Source organism: Narcine bancroftii, chromosome 3 (assembly GCF_036971445.1).
Source record: "Narcine bancroftii isolate sNarBan1 chromosome 3, sNarBan1.hap1, whole genome shotgun sequence".
Taxonomy (NCBI): Eukaryota; Metazoa; Chordata; class Chondrichthyes; order Torpediniformes; family Narcinidae; genus Narcine; species Narcine bancroftii.
The window spans coordinates 174,928,735-174,941,376 of record NC_091471.1 but is presented as its reverse complement, the minus strand read 5'-3'; the positions used below and the strand labels follow the sequence as shown (position 1 = coordinate 174,941,376).

The 12,642-nt window shown below is 39.4% G+C and overlaps 1 protein-coding gene across 8 annotated transcripts in view; it reads right to left on the bottom strand.

Moving 5' to 3' along the window:
* Positions 1-12,642, bottom strand: part of hook3 (hook microtubule-tethering protein 3) — a 149,358-nt gene that overhangs the window by 37,675 nt on the left and 99,041 nt on the right. For all 8 annotated transcript variants that reach the window (XM_069925886.1, XM_069925887.1, XM_069925885.1 and 5 more), the window contains exons 15-17: positions 11,032-11,172; positions 6,974-7,061; positions 1,344-1,378 (exon numbers count right to left, since the gene is read on the bottom strand). In XM_069925886.1, the coding sequence (XP_069781987.1) occupies positions 1,344-1,378; positions 6,974-7,061; positions 11,032-11,172 (264 nt within the window). The remainder of the gene's footprint in view (positions 1-1,343; positions 1,379-6,973; positions 7,062-11,031; positions 11,173-12,642) is intronic.

The following is a 12,642-nucleotide window of genomic DNA, read 5'->3' as shown; positions in this document are numbered from 1 at the left end:
TACAGATTTAAACTATCTAGCATCTCTTTAATGGAATAACTCTGCACCCTCTTTTCACTTTGCTCCTACTTCCTCACCTTTGTTTTCCAACCTCCCCTTCCCCTTCCCATCCCCTCCATTTCCTTCCGCCTTCTTCTCTCCTTTCCCTTCCAAACCAAGGATCACGGTGTCAGGATAAAAGGTCATCTGTTCAGGACTGAAACCAAACTGTCTTCCATTCAACAGGTGTGATTCTTTAAAGTTCTCTTTTATCTAAATACACACAATCAATTATTTGAATAGTACAAAAAAAAACGAAAGATTTTTAATTTAGGGGAGTCATGAGGGCTGAATTTTTTTTTAACTTAGAAAGCAATGGGTGAATGCCTTGTAGGTAGGGAGGGGTGGGGGTTGGTGGAGGCTGTTACAATAAGGACATTAAAAAGACCCTTGAACAGACACATGGATGCAAGCAAAATATGTTATGTGTGTGAGATAGGGAAGGTTTTGAGGAGAGGTTGAGCAGAACTCAACATTTTCTTACTGAATTGTGGATCAGACTTAAGAACCCCAGTGCATAACTCTTGCTTGAGCATTAAAAATGAATAATTTTAAGTCGTTTCCAATTATAAATTTCTTTCAAAATTTCATTTTTAAAAAACTTTTATTTGCAATGCATCCCCATTTCTTTTACAAATTTTCATTTGTTGAGGATGGCTTTTTCTATTTTCAGGATCTGAGTATTGCTAGCAAGGCCAGCATTTGTTGTTTTGACTGCTGGAATTCAATTTTAGACCAAAAATGTGATGCGATCTAGAGCCTTGTGGAATTATAGAAATCAAAACTGGACATTCGTAAGTATTGTGTTGACAAATATGTCCCACAATAGCTACCATCACTTTGTTGATCATTCAGAGAGGAGGTTGACTGGGCAATAATTAACTAGACTGGATTTGTCTTGGCTTTTGTAAACAGGAATACCTTAGCAATGTTCCACAATGCCAATTTTGTAACTCTATCCAGTGCGCAGCAAGTTTCCATTTTTGAGGTAAAGTCATTGTAGGAGATAATGCTACCTACTCTTTGCCTGCTATATGTCCTGTAAATATTGTAAATACAGGGAAGCTGTCAGCAGTGTCAATATTGACAATCCAAAATTATCTATTTTCATGACTGAAACATTACATAAAAAAGGTTTAGAAGACATATTGCTGTGTCCCATTAAACATATATGGAGGTGGGAGTATAATGATTTATTTTTCAAGACCAATAACAATAAAGCATGATGCTAATGCCTTATTTGACCATGATGAAATACCTATTCAACATCTCTTAAAAAGAATTTAAACATGTACGGTACTTACAGATGTTCTTCCAGCTTCTTTTTCAGAAGAATTGACTGAAAATAAAATAAATAGAAATCCAAGTGATAAAAGGGAAATATTAAGTACCAAATGCATCAAAGAGAACAAAATATTAATGTACTGATTAGTCCACCTGCATAAATATTAGAATTTATGTAGTTTCAATATAGCAGTTTGATATTAGTAAATGCCGGCAGTTAGCAAGGTAAGATGTTACTTAAAATAAGTCATACTCACAATAGCCTATAGCAGTTGGCCATGGCAAGAAACAGAGATAATATGTTAGTATGAAGCAAAAACACCAGCCAGCAGAAGAAACTCTTCAGTAACAGATGAACGAGAAAAAGTTTAAGCCTCTTAATTTGTGGCACATGAATGTTTTGTTTGTCTTCTCAGCTGATATCAGTAGCAGCTCCATCATCTTTCCTGATCTGGAGAACTTTATTCATACATATCTCTTAATATCCACATTGCTTTCAAGCAAATGAGTGGCTTCCAGTTTCCACACTAAAACACAAATGATATTTGCAGAAGTGAAACAAATGTACAGGCTGCCATTTTTTATTATTATGTGGAGCAGCATCTGAGTTTCTGACTAATGCTGATATAAATGGAAACAAAAAAGAAAAATTAAAGGAACAATATTTTCTATTGTTACTTTAAGATTTCACATTCCTATCAAACCATTTTGAAAACAATTATTTCCATGTCTTAATTTCATAAAGTTAAGAATGTAGAATGTACTTGGTAATACCCTTTTGTCATTTTTTACTATGAAAAGAAAGTATTTTTTAAATTCAAAGGTCTAAAACTGCGAGTTACACTCACTCGAGCATGTTATTCTTTTCATAGGAATACAAGGATGCCACCTGGAATTAAATCACTTTTAGCCAATATCTACAGTAGGAATGCTGTAAGCATTAGTCTCAATGGAAGGGTCAAAAGCAATCATAATGGAATTGTTAACTTGCAGAACTCTGGCCTTGAGAACAAACCTGTTAAATAAAATAACAGCTTTCCTGGAAAGTACAGGTACAGGTCTGTTTGAGAAAACAGCAACAAATCTTAAGGTCTTGGGCCTTGAGGCAAGTGTATTGCCAGGGGAGAAGAGGGGAAGGGTGTAAAATTAGCTTGTTAGGTGCTTGTTGTGATGTATACTGTATATCTTTCTCCTCCTATGGATGCTGTGAGACCTGCTGAGTTTCTCCAGCATTTTTGTGTTTTTACTACAATCTTCAGACTTTGGTGTTTTACTCTGATCTTTTCCTTGCATTTTGAAAAGCTACTTAATTTTGCCATGGATGGGTAACTGTCTGCAGAGATTAGAAGAAAGCATGGGCTCCTGTTTGTGGTTTTCACTCCAAAAAAAAAGCCATTGGACTTCTACTTGAACTGGATTGTGATTAATGTCAGACTCTCAAGTTCCTGAGAGCAGCCATGTGCATAGAGTTTCTGACAGGCAGTGCAAATGATGTGAGGCTCATGGTGCCATTGGTGTATTTGTTGATTTATTACAGTTTTGGAGTACTTTTACTTGCAGGGTTTTTTTTTAAACTATTTTTTTTATCTTTTTTCAACTTGTTTAAGTGTCTTTTTCCATCATTGATCTGAATCCTTAAAACTGGCTGTACTGTTACAAACCTCTTGGGTTGATTTGCAACTGTGTTTCCAAAGTTCTGGTATCTTCTGCAAACAGTTCCATCTCCAAATAAATATTTAATACTTCAGTTTTAATGTAGTTTTTGACTGCAAAAAGTATTTGTCTTAAAGTCTATACCTCTGATCAATACAGGTTAATTTAAAAAGAAAGAGTTTATGAGTGCAGCTATCTTATGCTGTAACAACTTTAAAGCTCTGCTACTAATTTATTGGCACCCAGTAAAGACTCTGTGAAACAACTGTAATGACTCTGTATGCTGCAAGCATTGGTGCTGGGCCAACTGCTCCTGTGTGCCACAGTTGATGGGCTGGTGCTGGGTCTATTGCTGTTATCTAATTACCAATTTAGATAGTAATATAGTTAACATGATTAGTAAATTTGTAGATGACAATGAAATTGGCAGTGTGGTGAACAGGATTTAAAACAAGATCTGGATCAGTTAGGAAAGTAGAATGACAAAGTTGCAAATGGAAGCAAACTATGACATCTGTGAGGTGCTGGATTTAGTTAGTAAATCCAAGGAAGGACTGACTTAGTAAATGGTATGACACAAAAGATTATTGTAAAACAGAGTCCAAGGGGTACAGGTGTATAGTTCCCATGAAAATGGTGTCTCAGGTGGAGTATTGAGTACAAAGATTGGGTTCTCGTGATAGAGCTAGTTAGTACGATCACACTGGGAATGCTGTGTGCAGTTATGGTTGCTTAACTATAGAAAGAATAGTAATAAACTGGAAAGGGTGCAGCAGAGACTCACCACGATGTTGTTGGGACTGGAGCTACAAGGAGAGGTTAGGGAGGCTGGGCCTTTATTTCCTAAACCATAGGAGGCTGAGGGATTATAAAATCATGAGAAGAGATAATGTGAATGTTCACAGTCTATTCCCAGAATAGACAGTTTTCTAGAACCAGAGGGCATAGGTTTAAGGTGAGAACAGAAAGATTTAACTCAGATGGTAACCTGTATCAGGAACAAGCAGCAGCACTCATCTATAGAAGCAAGTACTATTACAAGTTGATTTGGACAGATATATGGATTCGAAGGGTTGAAAAGAATGTGGTCCAAATGCAGGCAAACAGGGCCAGACCAGAAAGATTTGTGGCTATAACATTATTGAAGATCATGTTCCCATAGGCCATTACATCACTGCAATATTTTAGAGATTACAGAAATATCCTCTCTTCGAAAACTTGTCCAACTTCCAAATAAAAATACTCATCACTTATCAATGCTCTGGACCTTTAAATGTAATATGTCCCATTTCTACTTTTTGCGATTTGTTGAGAATTTCCTAAAATTAAGAAAATAATGACATTCACAATGATAAGTTACCAATGTTACACAAAAGGAATTTGTACTTCAAATCAAGTCGTTAATTATTAATCTCAAAGAACTAGAAACAATGTTGTTTCTCCTATTATTCAAGGGCATCCACTCGTTTTATCTTTTTCAAAACTAATGTAAATAAAGCTGTGTGTGAACGTGCATCTTTTTTACTAGAATTCTAATGTAAAATTTGAAGTAAAATGAATATATCCACGGGTTTCCAGGAAAGAGCAAGTAGAATATCAAAATAGCTACTGAATTTCACTGATTAGTCAACAATATTACAGTGGAACTCCGATTTAACACACCCCAATTTAATGCGAATTTGAATCTAACGTGATGAGTTACTGGACCCCTTAATGTCCACATTTCATTCCTTGAGATAGGATGTTAAATGAGCCCATTTTTAAAAGTTGCAGTACCAGGGATGGCCACCCTGTGGTGCAGCAGACGTTTAGAAGTGGCTCATCTAAATGATTAAGTAGTAATGTTCATCTTGGTGGAGAATTCATTGCATTGATGGGGCGGGGGGGGGGGGGAGTGGTGGTGTGAGTTGTTGAGAATTGGAGGGGGGGGTGGTGGTGAGTGCTTCCGCAAATGGGAGTAGGGGATAGGGGGTGAATGCTGCAGCGAACGATGGGGGGGAAAGGATTGGTGGTGAGTGCTGCTACAAACGGGAGTGGGGGTTAGGGGGTGTGAGTATTGCCGTGAACAGTGGGGGGGAGGGGGGGTCGAAAGAAAGAGATGAATGCTGCCGCAAAAAGGGTGTGGTTTCTGCCGCAATTGATGTTTGTATATATTGTCTCTTCTCTTTGGCTTGGCTTCGCGGACGAAGATTTATGGAGGGGGTAAAAGTCCACGTCAGCTGCAGGCTCGTTTGTGGCTGACAAGTCCGATGCGGGACAGGCAGACACGGTTGCAGCGGCTGCAGGGGAAAATTGGTTGGTTGGGGTTGGGTGTTGGGTTTTTCCTCCTTTGCCTTTTGTCAGTGAGGTGGGCTCTGCGGTCTTCTTCAAAGGAGGTTGCTGCCCGCCAAACTGTGAGGCGCCAAGATGCACGGTTTGAGGCGATATCAGCCCACTGGCGGTGGTCAATGTGGCAGGCACCAAGAGATTTCTTTAGGCAGTCCTTGTACCTTTTCTTTGGTGCACCTCTGTCACGGTGGCCAGTGGAGAGCTCGCCATATAACACGATCTTGGGAAGGCGATGGTCCTCCATTCTGGAGACGTGACCCACCCAGCGCAGCTGGATCTTCAGCAGCGTGGACTCGATGCTGTCGACCTCTGCCATCTTGAGTACTTCGACGTTAGGGATGAAAGCGCTCCAATGGATGTTGAGGATGGAGCGGAGACAACGCTGATGGAAGCGTTCTAGGAGCCGTAGGTGATGCCGGTAGAGGACCCATGATTCGGAGCCGAACAGGAGTGTGGGTATGACAACGGCTCTGTATACGCTTATCTTTGTGAGGTTTTTCAGTTGGTTGTTTTTCCAGACTCTTTTGTGTAGTCTTCCAAAGGCGCTATTTGCCTTGGCGAGTCTGTTGTCTATCTCATTGTCGATCCTTGCATCTGATGAAATGGTGCAGCCGAGATAGGTAAACTGGTTGACCGTTTTGAGTTTTGTGTGCCCGATGGAGATGTGGGGGGGCTGGTAGTCATGGTGGGGAGCTGGCTGATGGAGGACCTCAGTTTTCTTCAGGCTGACTTCCAGGCCAAACATTTTGGCAGTTTCCGCAAAGCAGGACGTCAAGCGCTGAAGAGCTGGCTCTGAATGGGCAACTAAAGCGGCATCGTCTGCAAAGAGTAGTTCACGGACAAGTTTCTCTTGTGTCTTGGTGTGAGCTTGCAGGCGCCTCAGATTGAAGAGACTGCCATCCGTGCGGTACCGGATGTAAACAGCGTCTTCATTGTTGGGGTCTTTCATGGCTTGGTTCAGCATCATGCTGAAGAAGATTGAAAAGAGGGTTGGTGCGAGAACACAGCCTTGCTTCACGCCATTGTTAATGGAGAAGGGTTCAGAGAGCTCATTGCTGTATCTGACCCGACCTTGTTGGTTTTCGTGCAGTTGGATAATCATGTTGAGGAACTTTGGGGGACATCCGATGCGCTCTAGTATTTGCCAAAGCCCTTTCCTGCTCACGGTGTCGAAGGCTTTGGTGAGGTACACAGTAGTAAAACCCCAATTTAGCACAACCCTGCTTTTTTCTCAATTCAATTTTTTTGGACCCGAACCATCGTGTTATAACGGGGTTCCAATGTATTACTTATTTGACATCAATGTCAACTCCTTTATTTGTAATGGGAAGTCCAATCAAGCAACAAATTACAGGCTTGTATCTTAGTTCACAGCTCCTGGAGATGAATTCAAATATTAAAGTGGAAAGAAACCTATTTTTAAAAAAAAGATAGTTACTCCATGCCATTCTTATAGTTTATTATTAGAAAGGTAACATAAGCAATGACATGATTCATGACATTGGATTTTGAAAAAACAGAAATTGGAGACACAAAAATGGCAAAGGCAAAAGATTTTGAGGGATTTGAAAAGGATTTCTGTTAATTGGTTATTTGAGAACAACTTATGAGCATGACCATGAACTAAAAATATTATCAAAGGTACTTTTTAAATGTAGCAGATACTCACATCTTCAGCCCTTGACCCCTGATCTTGTAATGCCTTCTGAAGTTCTTCAACCTGAGACTGTATTTCCAATATTCTCTGGTTGGCTAGCCTTTTAATAAAAAAAATGAAGAAATTTCAATCACCTTTACATGGAAACATGAAACTGTTCTTATCTAACTATCTCTTCTTGACCGCAATTTGTTCCTTCGAGATCTCATAGACATAACAGACTGATCAAAACTTTAAGCAATTTCTCAGCCACATCCCAGAAGTCATAGAAATATGGCAATTGTGCCTTTTGCGATCTCAGGAAACTCAGAAGTATGTGGGCAGTTATAGGGCAAATGGCACCAGTGTAGAGAGGCAGAAAGGTCAGTAAGGACATGGATGAAGATTCTATAATATCACACCAATAGCAGTTGGTAGAGTGCATGTGTGTGTACACACACACACACACACACACACACACACACACACACACACACACACACACACAGACAGACAAAAAAAATGTTTATATATATATAAAAAATAAAATAAGTATTCACACAGGTGTGTGCCGCTTGTAACGTCCACGATACGTTTTGCGAAATTGGATGTTATGCGATGTTGACTTTGTGTGAACAACATATTTTTCTTTCTTTGGCTTGGCTTCACGGACGAAGATTTATGGAGGGGTACGTCCACGTCTGCTGTAGGCTCGTTGGTGGCTGACAAGTCCGATGCAGCACAGGCAGGCACAATTGCAGCGATTGCAAGGGAAAATTGGTGGGTTGGGGTTGGGTGTTGGGTTTTTCCTCCTTTATCTTTTGTCAGTGAGGTGGGCTCTGCGGTCTTCTTCAAAGGAGGTTGCTGCCCGCCGAACTGTGAGGCGCCAAGATGCATGGTTGGAGGCGATATCAGCCCACTGGCAGTGGTCAATGTGGCAGGCACCAAGAGCACCAACATATTATATATTATATACTTAGCAAATCTATATGGTATACTGTAGTGTACCTGTAAACTTTTTAGATATCAGACTGGGGACTGACATAGGAATGTGGGCAGAGAGCGGGGCAGTGGGATCAGTGTGTGGACCAACATGGGGCTGTGCGGAGATAGTGGGGCAGTGGGATCAGTGTGGGATTAACACAGGGCTGTGGGAACAGTGAGGGGACCGACACAGGGCTCTGGGGAGCGAGCTGGGCAGTCACATCAGTTTGGGCATATAGTATACAATTTCCTATAGCTAGTGATCTTTTTTTAAAAATTGCTGCAGACTTGTTTGCGGTAACTGAATAATTATGGGACCACGGACGTATATGGTGTCAAACGTTGCCTAAATGGAGGCAACGTTAAGCAACGCATACCTGTATGTATGTGTGTATGTAAGGGTGCACATAGACATTCTCAGAATGATACATTAGAATCTCTCAAGCAGTTCAAGTCTCAGCCACAGGAGCACATGGAGGGCACATGTCATCCAATGCTACCCATTCAATGCTCCCTCAAACACTACCTGTCCCAAAGCTTGTGTTTCCCACATACGATTCCAGCCACCTAGAATAATCAGTAATAATAGTGAAAGCAGGATATTCTTGACCCTGCTGAATAGAAGGATAGAGCCAATAGGTTTGGCTTTCCTGTTATGGAGCACCTGCAGATAAGGCAGAGTGGATGATTCCAACCAGAAGTAGCAAAAATAGGTCTCTGCTCCTATATCTTTTCCTATAACCTCATCCCATTGTTGAAGCAGAGACCAGAATGCTACTTTACTGAAGGATTTTCTGGTACATTCATGGAATTGGTTTGACCTGCATCTTGATTCCATAATGTGCTGCAAGCACACACAAGATCTTCACCAAACTAAATCCTGAAGTGTTTTATGCCCTGAATTTGTGCATTGTTTATGACTGAAAAGGGAATCATTATTATTATTATTATTGATAAATACATGGTGAGATCTTGGTTATTGTCAATAGATGGCCAAGTTATTACCATACATTGATCTGGTTGTGTTCTGCTTTCCAATTTCTGCTGCAATTTATTGTGAAAACTAGATTTTTGAAGACTTTGCTGCCCCCAGTATTGCTGGTTTTGTCTGTGACCTTTCCAGAGCACTGACACATACTTCAATAATGCATGACCAGTGAATTTCATGTTAACATATACAGCAGTGCTTTTTTTCTTTGAAAATTTACTTTTTTTAAAAAAAAAGCATATCCCTAAGAAACAATGAAACACCTGGGTGTTTTCTGACTAGTTTTACTGACTAACAGCCTCAGTACGTTTTGAAGGGTGGGAGGAAAGTGGAGCCCCCGGGGTAAAACAACGCAGACACTAGACTATATAAAATCTTCACAGACAGCACGGGGTTCAAAACCACAGTCCCAATTGCTGCCGCTGTAACCAGGCTGTGCTAACCGCTACGCTAACAAGGTTCCATCCAACCTCTAACTCATTGATATTTTCATAACAGCTTGCATTGTAATAATTTGTTCATGCAGTACACAAAAGGATATTTCTCTTGGAGACACTGTAGAGTTCCACCATTATATACTGAGCCAGAGCAAATAAATAATTTCTAAGGCATATTCCAATAATATACAGTAAAATCCCTGGTATCTGCTACCTATGGGTATTAGTAGATGCGGGATATGTGTATTTTCTGGTTTCTTGAGACTTAAAATGCTTAACTAATACACCTGCATTAAGAATTAACAGTTTAAAATACAAAAATACTGTACTTACACTGAATAAACTTCACTTGCATGAATATATAAACTTTAAAGCATTTTTCTTAATTTTCACATTCTTTGAAAATATTTAACTGTCGGAGCCACCCAAAAGACGAACAATAACATTACAGATAATTAACTCCCCTCCCCCAAGTTTACAGATAAAGCCTCTGACTGGGGCAACTATTACTAAGCAGGGATAAGGAGACACTTTAGGAATTACCACAATGGTGAGCTGCATCAACCAGCTCTTCATCCTGTTATTTTATTTAATATCTGATTGAGATCATCCCAAAATTTTTCTACTCTCTCACATGTCCAGATTGCATGAATTGTTGTTCCCCTTTCTTTTTTACATCGAAAACATCTATCAGATACTGTTGGGTCCCATTTATTTAACTTTTGCGGTGTAATGTATAGTCTGTGTAACCAATTATATTGTATCATACGCAGCCTCGTATTTATTGTATTTCTCATCGTTCAAAACAATATACCAAAGAATCCAGAGATCTTTCTCCTAAGTAACATAAAAAATAAAGAATTTGGAATTGACTTGGAAGATGCACAAAAAAGATTTGTTAAGATAGCCCTAGCCGTAGCAAAAAAATGTATTATGTCAACCTGGAAATTGGAAGATAATTTGAAAATACAACAATGGTATATAGAAATGAATAAATGTATTCCATTAGAAAAAATAACATATAGTTTAAGAAATAATATTGAAATATTCAAACAAGTATGGGAGCCTTACATTAAATACAATAGCGAAAACCTACTGGGGACAAACATTACCTAAGTTGATGGAAGGAGAAGGAAAGAAAAGAATGGACTCTGTAGAATTTCTGGTGTATTTTTGTTGAATGACAACATTGTCTGACTGAATTAATGCAACCTAGATTGTATACCTAAAATGGATGAGGGCGGGGGGTGGGGGGGTGGCTTGGGAGGAGGGGGGGGGGAGAAAAAGTCACTGTAAATGTGTGAAAAAGAAAAAGTGTATATCGTGGCTATTGTGATTTATGGTGTGAAAAATAAAAAAATTATAAAAAAAAAACCAGCTCTTCATCCTGGGTGAAGCCATTGCTGTTTCAAAGAACCTTATTCAAACAGCTGCTATGAGCAAGACATGACCAAGGCAATTTGATGGCTGAATATTTGCTCCCATCTTCACCAAAGGTTGATGTGTTACTGCAGAGAACATTTACAATTTTAAACCTGTGTATTTTTTACCTGTTATTTTAATCTCATCTATTTATTTATTTATTTATTTATTGCCAGTTGCTTGAGGCTGCCAGTTGCTTGAATTCTGGATACCAGGGGTTTTACTGTATTACACCAAATAATTAATGGACAGTTTCTTACCTGTTCTCTGTCTCTAGTTCACTCTCCCTTCTATTGGCATCCTCCAGTAAACTTTGTAGTAAGGCGATCTTTTCATTATCTGACCCCTCTTGGTTCAACTTCAGGATTTTGTTTTCATGTTGCAAACGGATAAGTTTTTCTCTGTAACAAGTACAGAGATTTACGATAATGGCAAGGGATAATGGAGAATCAATTTTTAAGGCAGTTGTATCTTCGTAAGCTATTTTCTTTTTACATTTATCAACTATAGGTATGGACCATTTAATGTGCACGATACATTCTGTGAAATTGGGTTTTATGCGACGTGGACATTGTGCGAACACCATATTATAAACTTAGCAAAGCAATATGGGATACTGTAGTGTACCTGTAAATTTTTTATTCATAAGTAGGGATCAGAGGGAGGACTGAACTGGGGCTGTGGAGAGAGAGGGCGGAGCAATGGGATCAGTGTGGGGACTGATACAGGGCTGTTGGGAGACAGCAGATCAGTGGGATCAGTATGGAAACTGGTACAAGGCTGTGGGGAGAGAGCAAGGCAAATGGGATCAGTGTGGAAACTGGCACAAGGCTGTGGGGAGAGAGTGAGGCAAATGGGATCAGTGTGGGGACCAACATGGGGATGTGGAGAGAGAACGGGGCAGTGAGGATCAGTGTGGGGACCGACACAGGACTGTGGGGAGAGAGCAATACAGTCAGATCAGTGTGGAGACTGACATGGGGCAGAGGGATCAGTGTGGGGTCTGGTAAAGGGCTGTGGAGAGAGCACAGGACAGTGGGATTATTTGGAACTGATAATGAGCTGTAGGGAGGGAGTGGGACTGTTGGATTTGTTTGGGTATACTATATACAATTTCTTATAGATAACGATCGCTTTTTCTAAATTGCTCTGGTCTTGCTTGTGACAACTAAATAATTATGGGACCACGAATGCATATGCAGTTGAACCTTTCCTGAACGGATGTTAAGCACACGTAACTGTATTTGTACATTTCCTTCATGCTATTTTCATTTCCTCACTAACTTCATTTTCCTCATAACTTTGGTATTGTTAATTTTGGGCATCCCTTCTGAATTTCAATTTAGTTTAATCTATTTTTCATTGATATCTACATTTTGAAACACTTCTTTACCTGATATTTATTTCACCTTATATTTATAAGTAATATGTTATACATGTATGTTATTTATAAAAAGCTTCTGAGGTAATTTATCCATGTAAAAAAACCAGCTCCACAGTCCAAAGAAATGCTATTTTGTTTTCACTGTTCAGTGCAAGGCTTATGGTATGATCAATAAATAAATATGATTTGACTTGACTTGATTTATTTCATCCCATGTAACAAGTTTTAATAATTCTAAGTTCAACTAAGCACAAAACACTTAACCTCAGAAGAAATCATTAATCCCTTGGATAAAATTTAAATATACACCTGAGAAAAGTTAGATGTGCACAATATTAATGTGCACATTTTCAGTGGGAAAGAGAGCAGAGAAGAAACCTTTACCCACTAACTATAGATTTTTGCATGTGGTTTTGAACGCATGATTACAATTCATTGTACAAGAACACTTTCATATCATCCTTCTCTTCATATTTGAATAGCATTA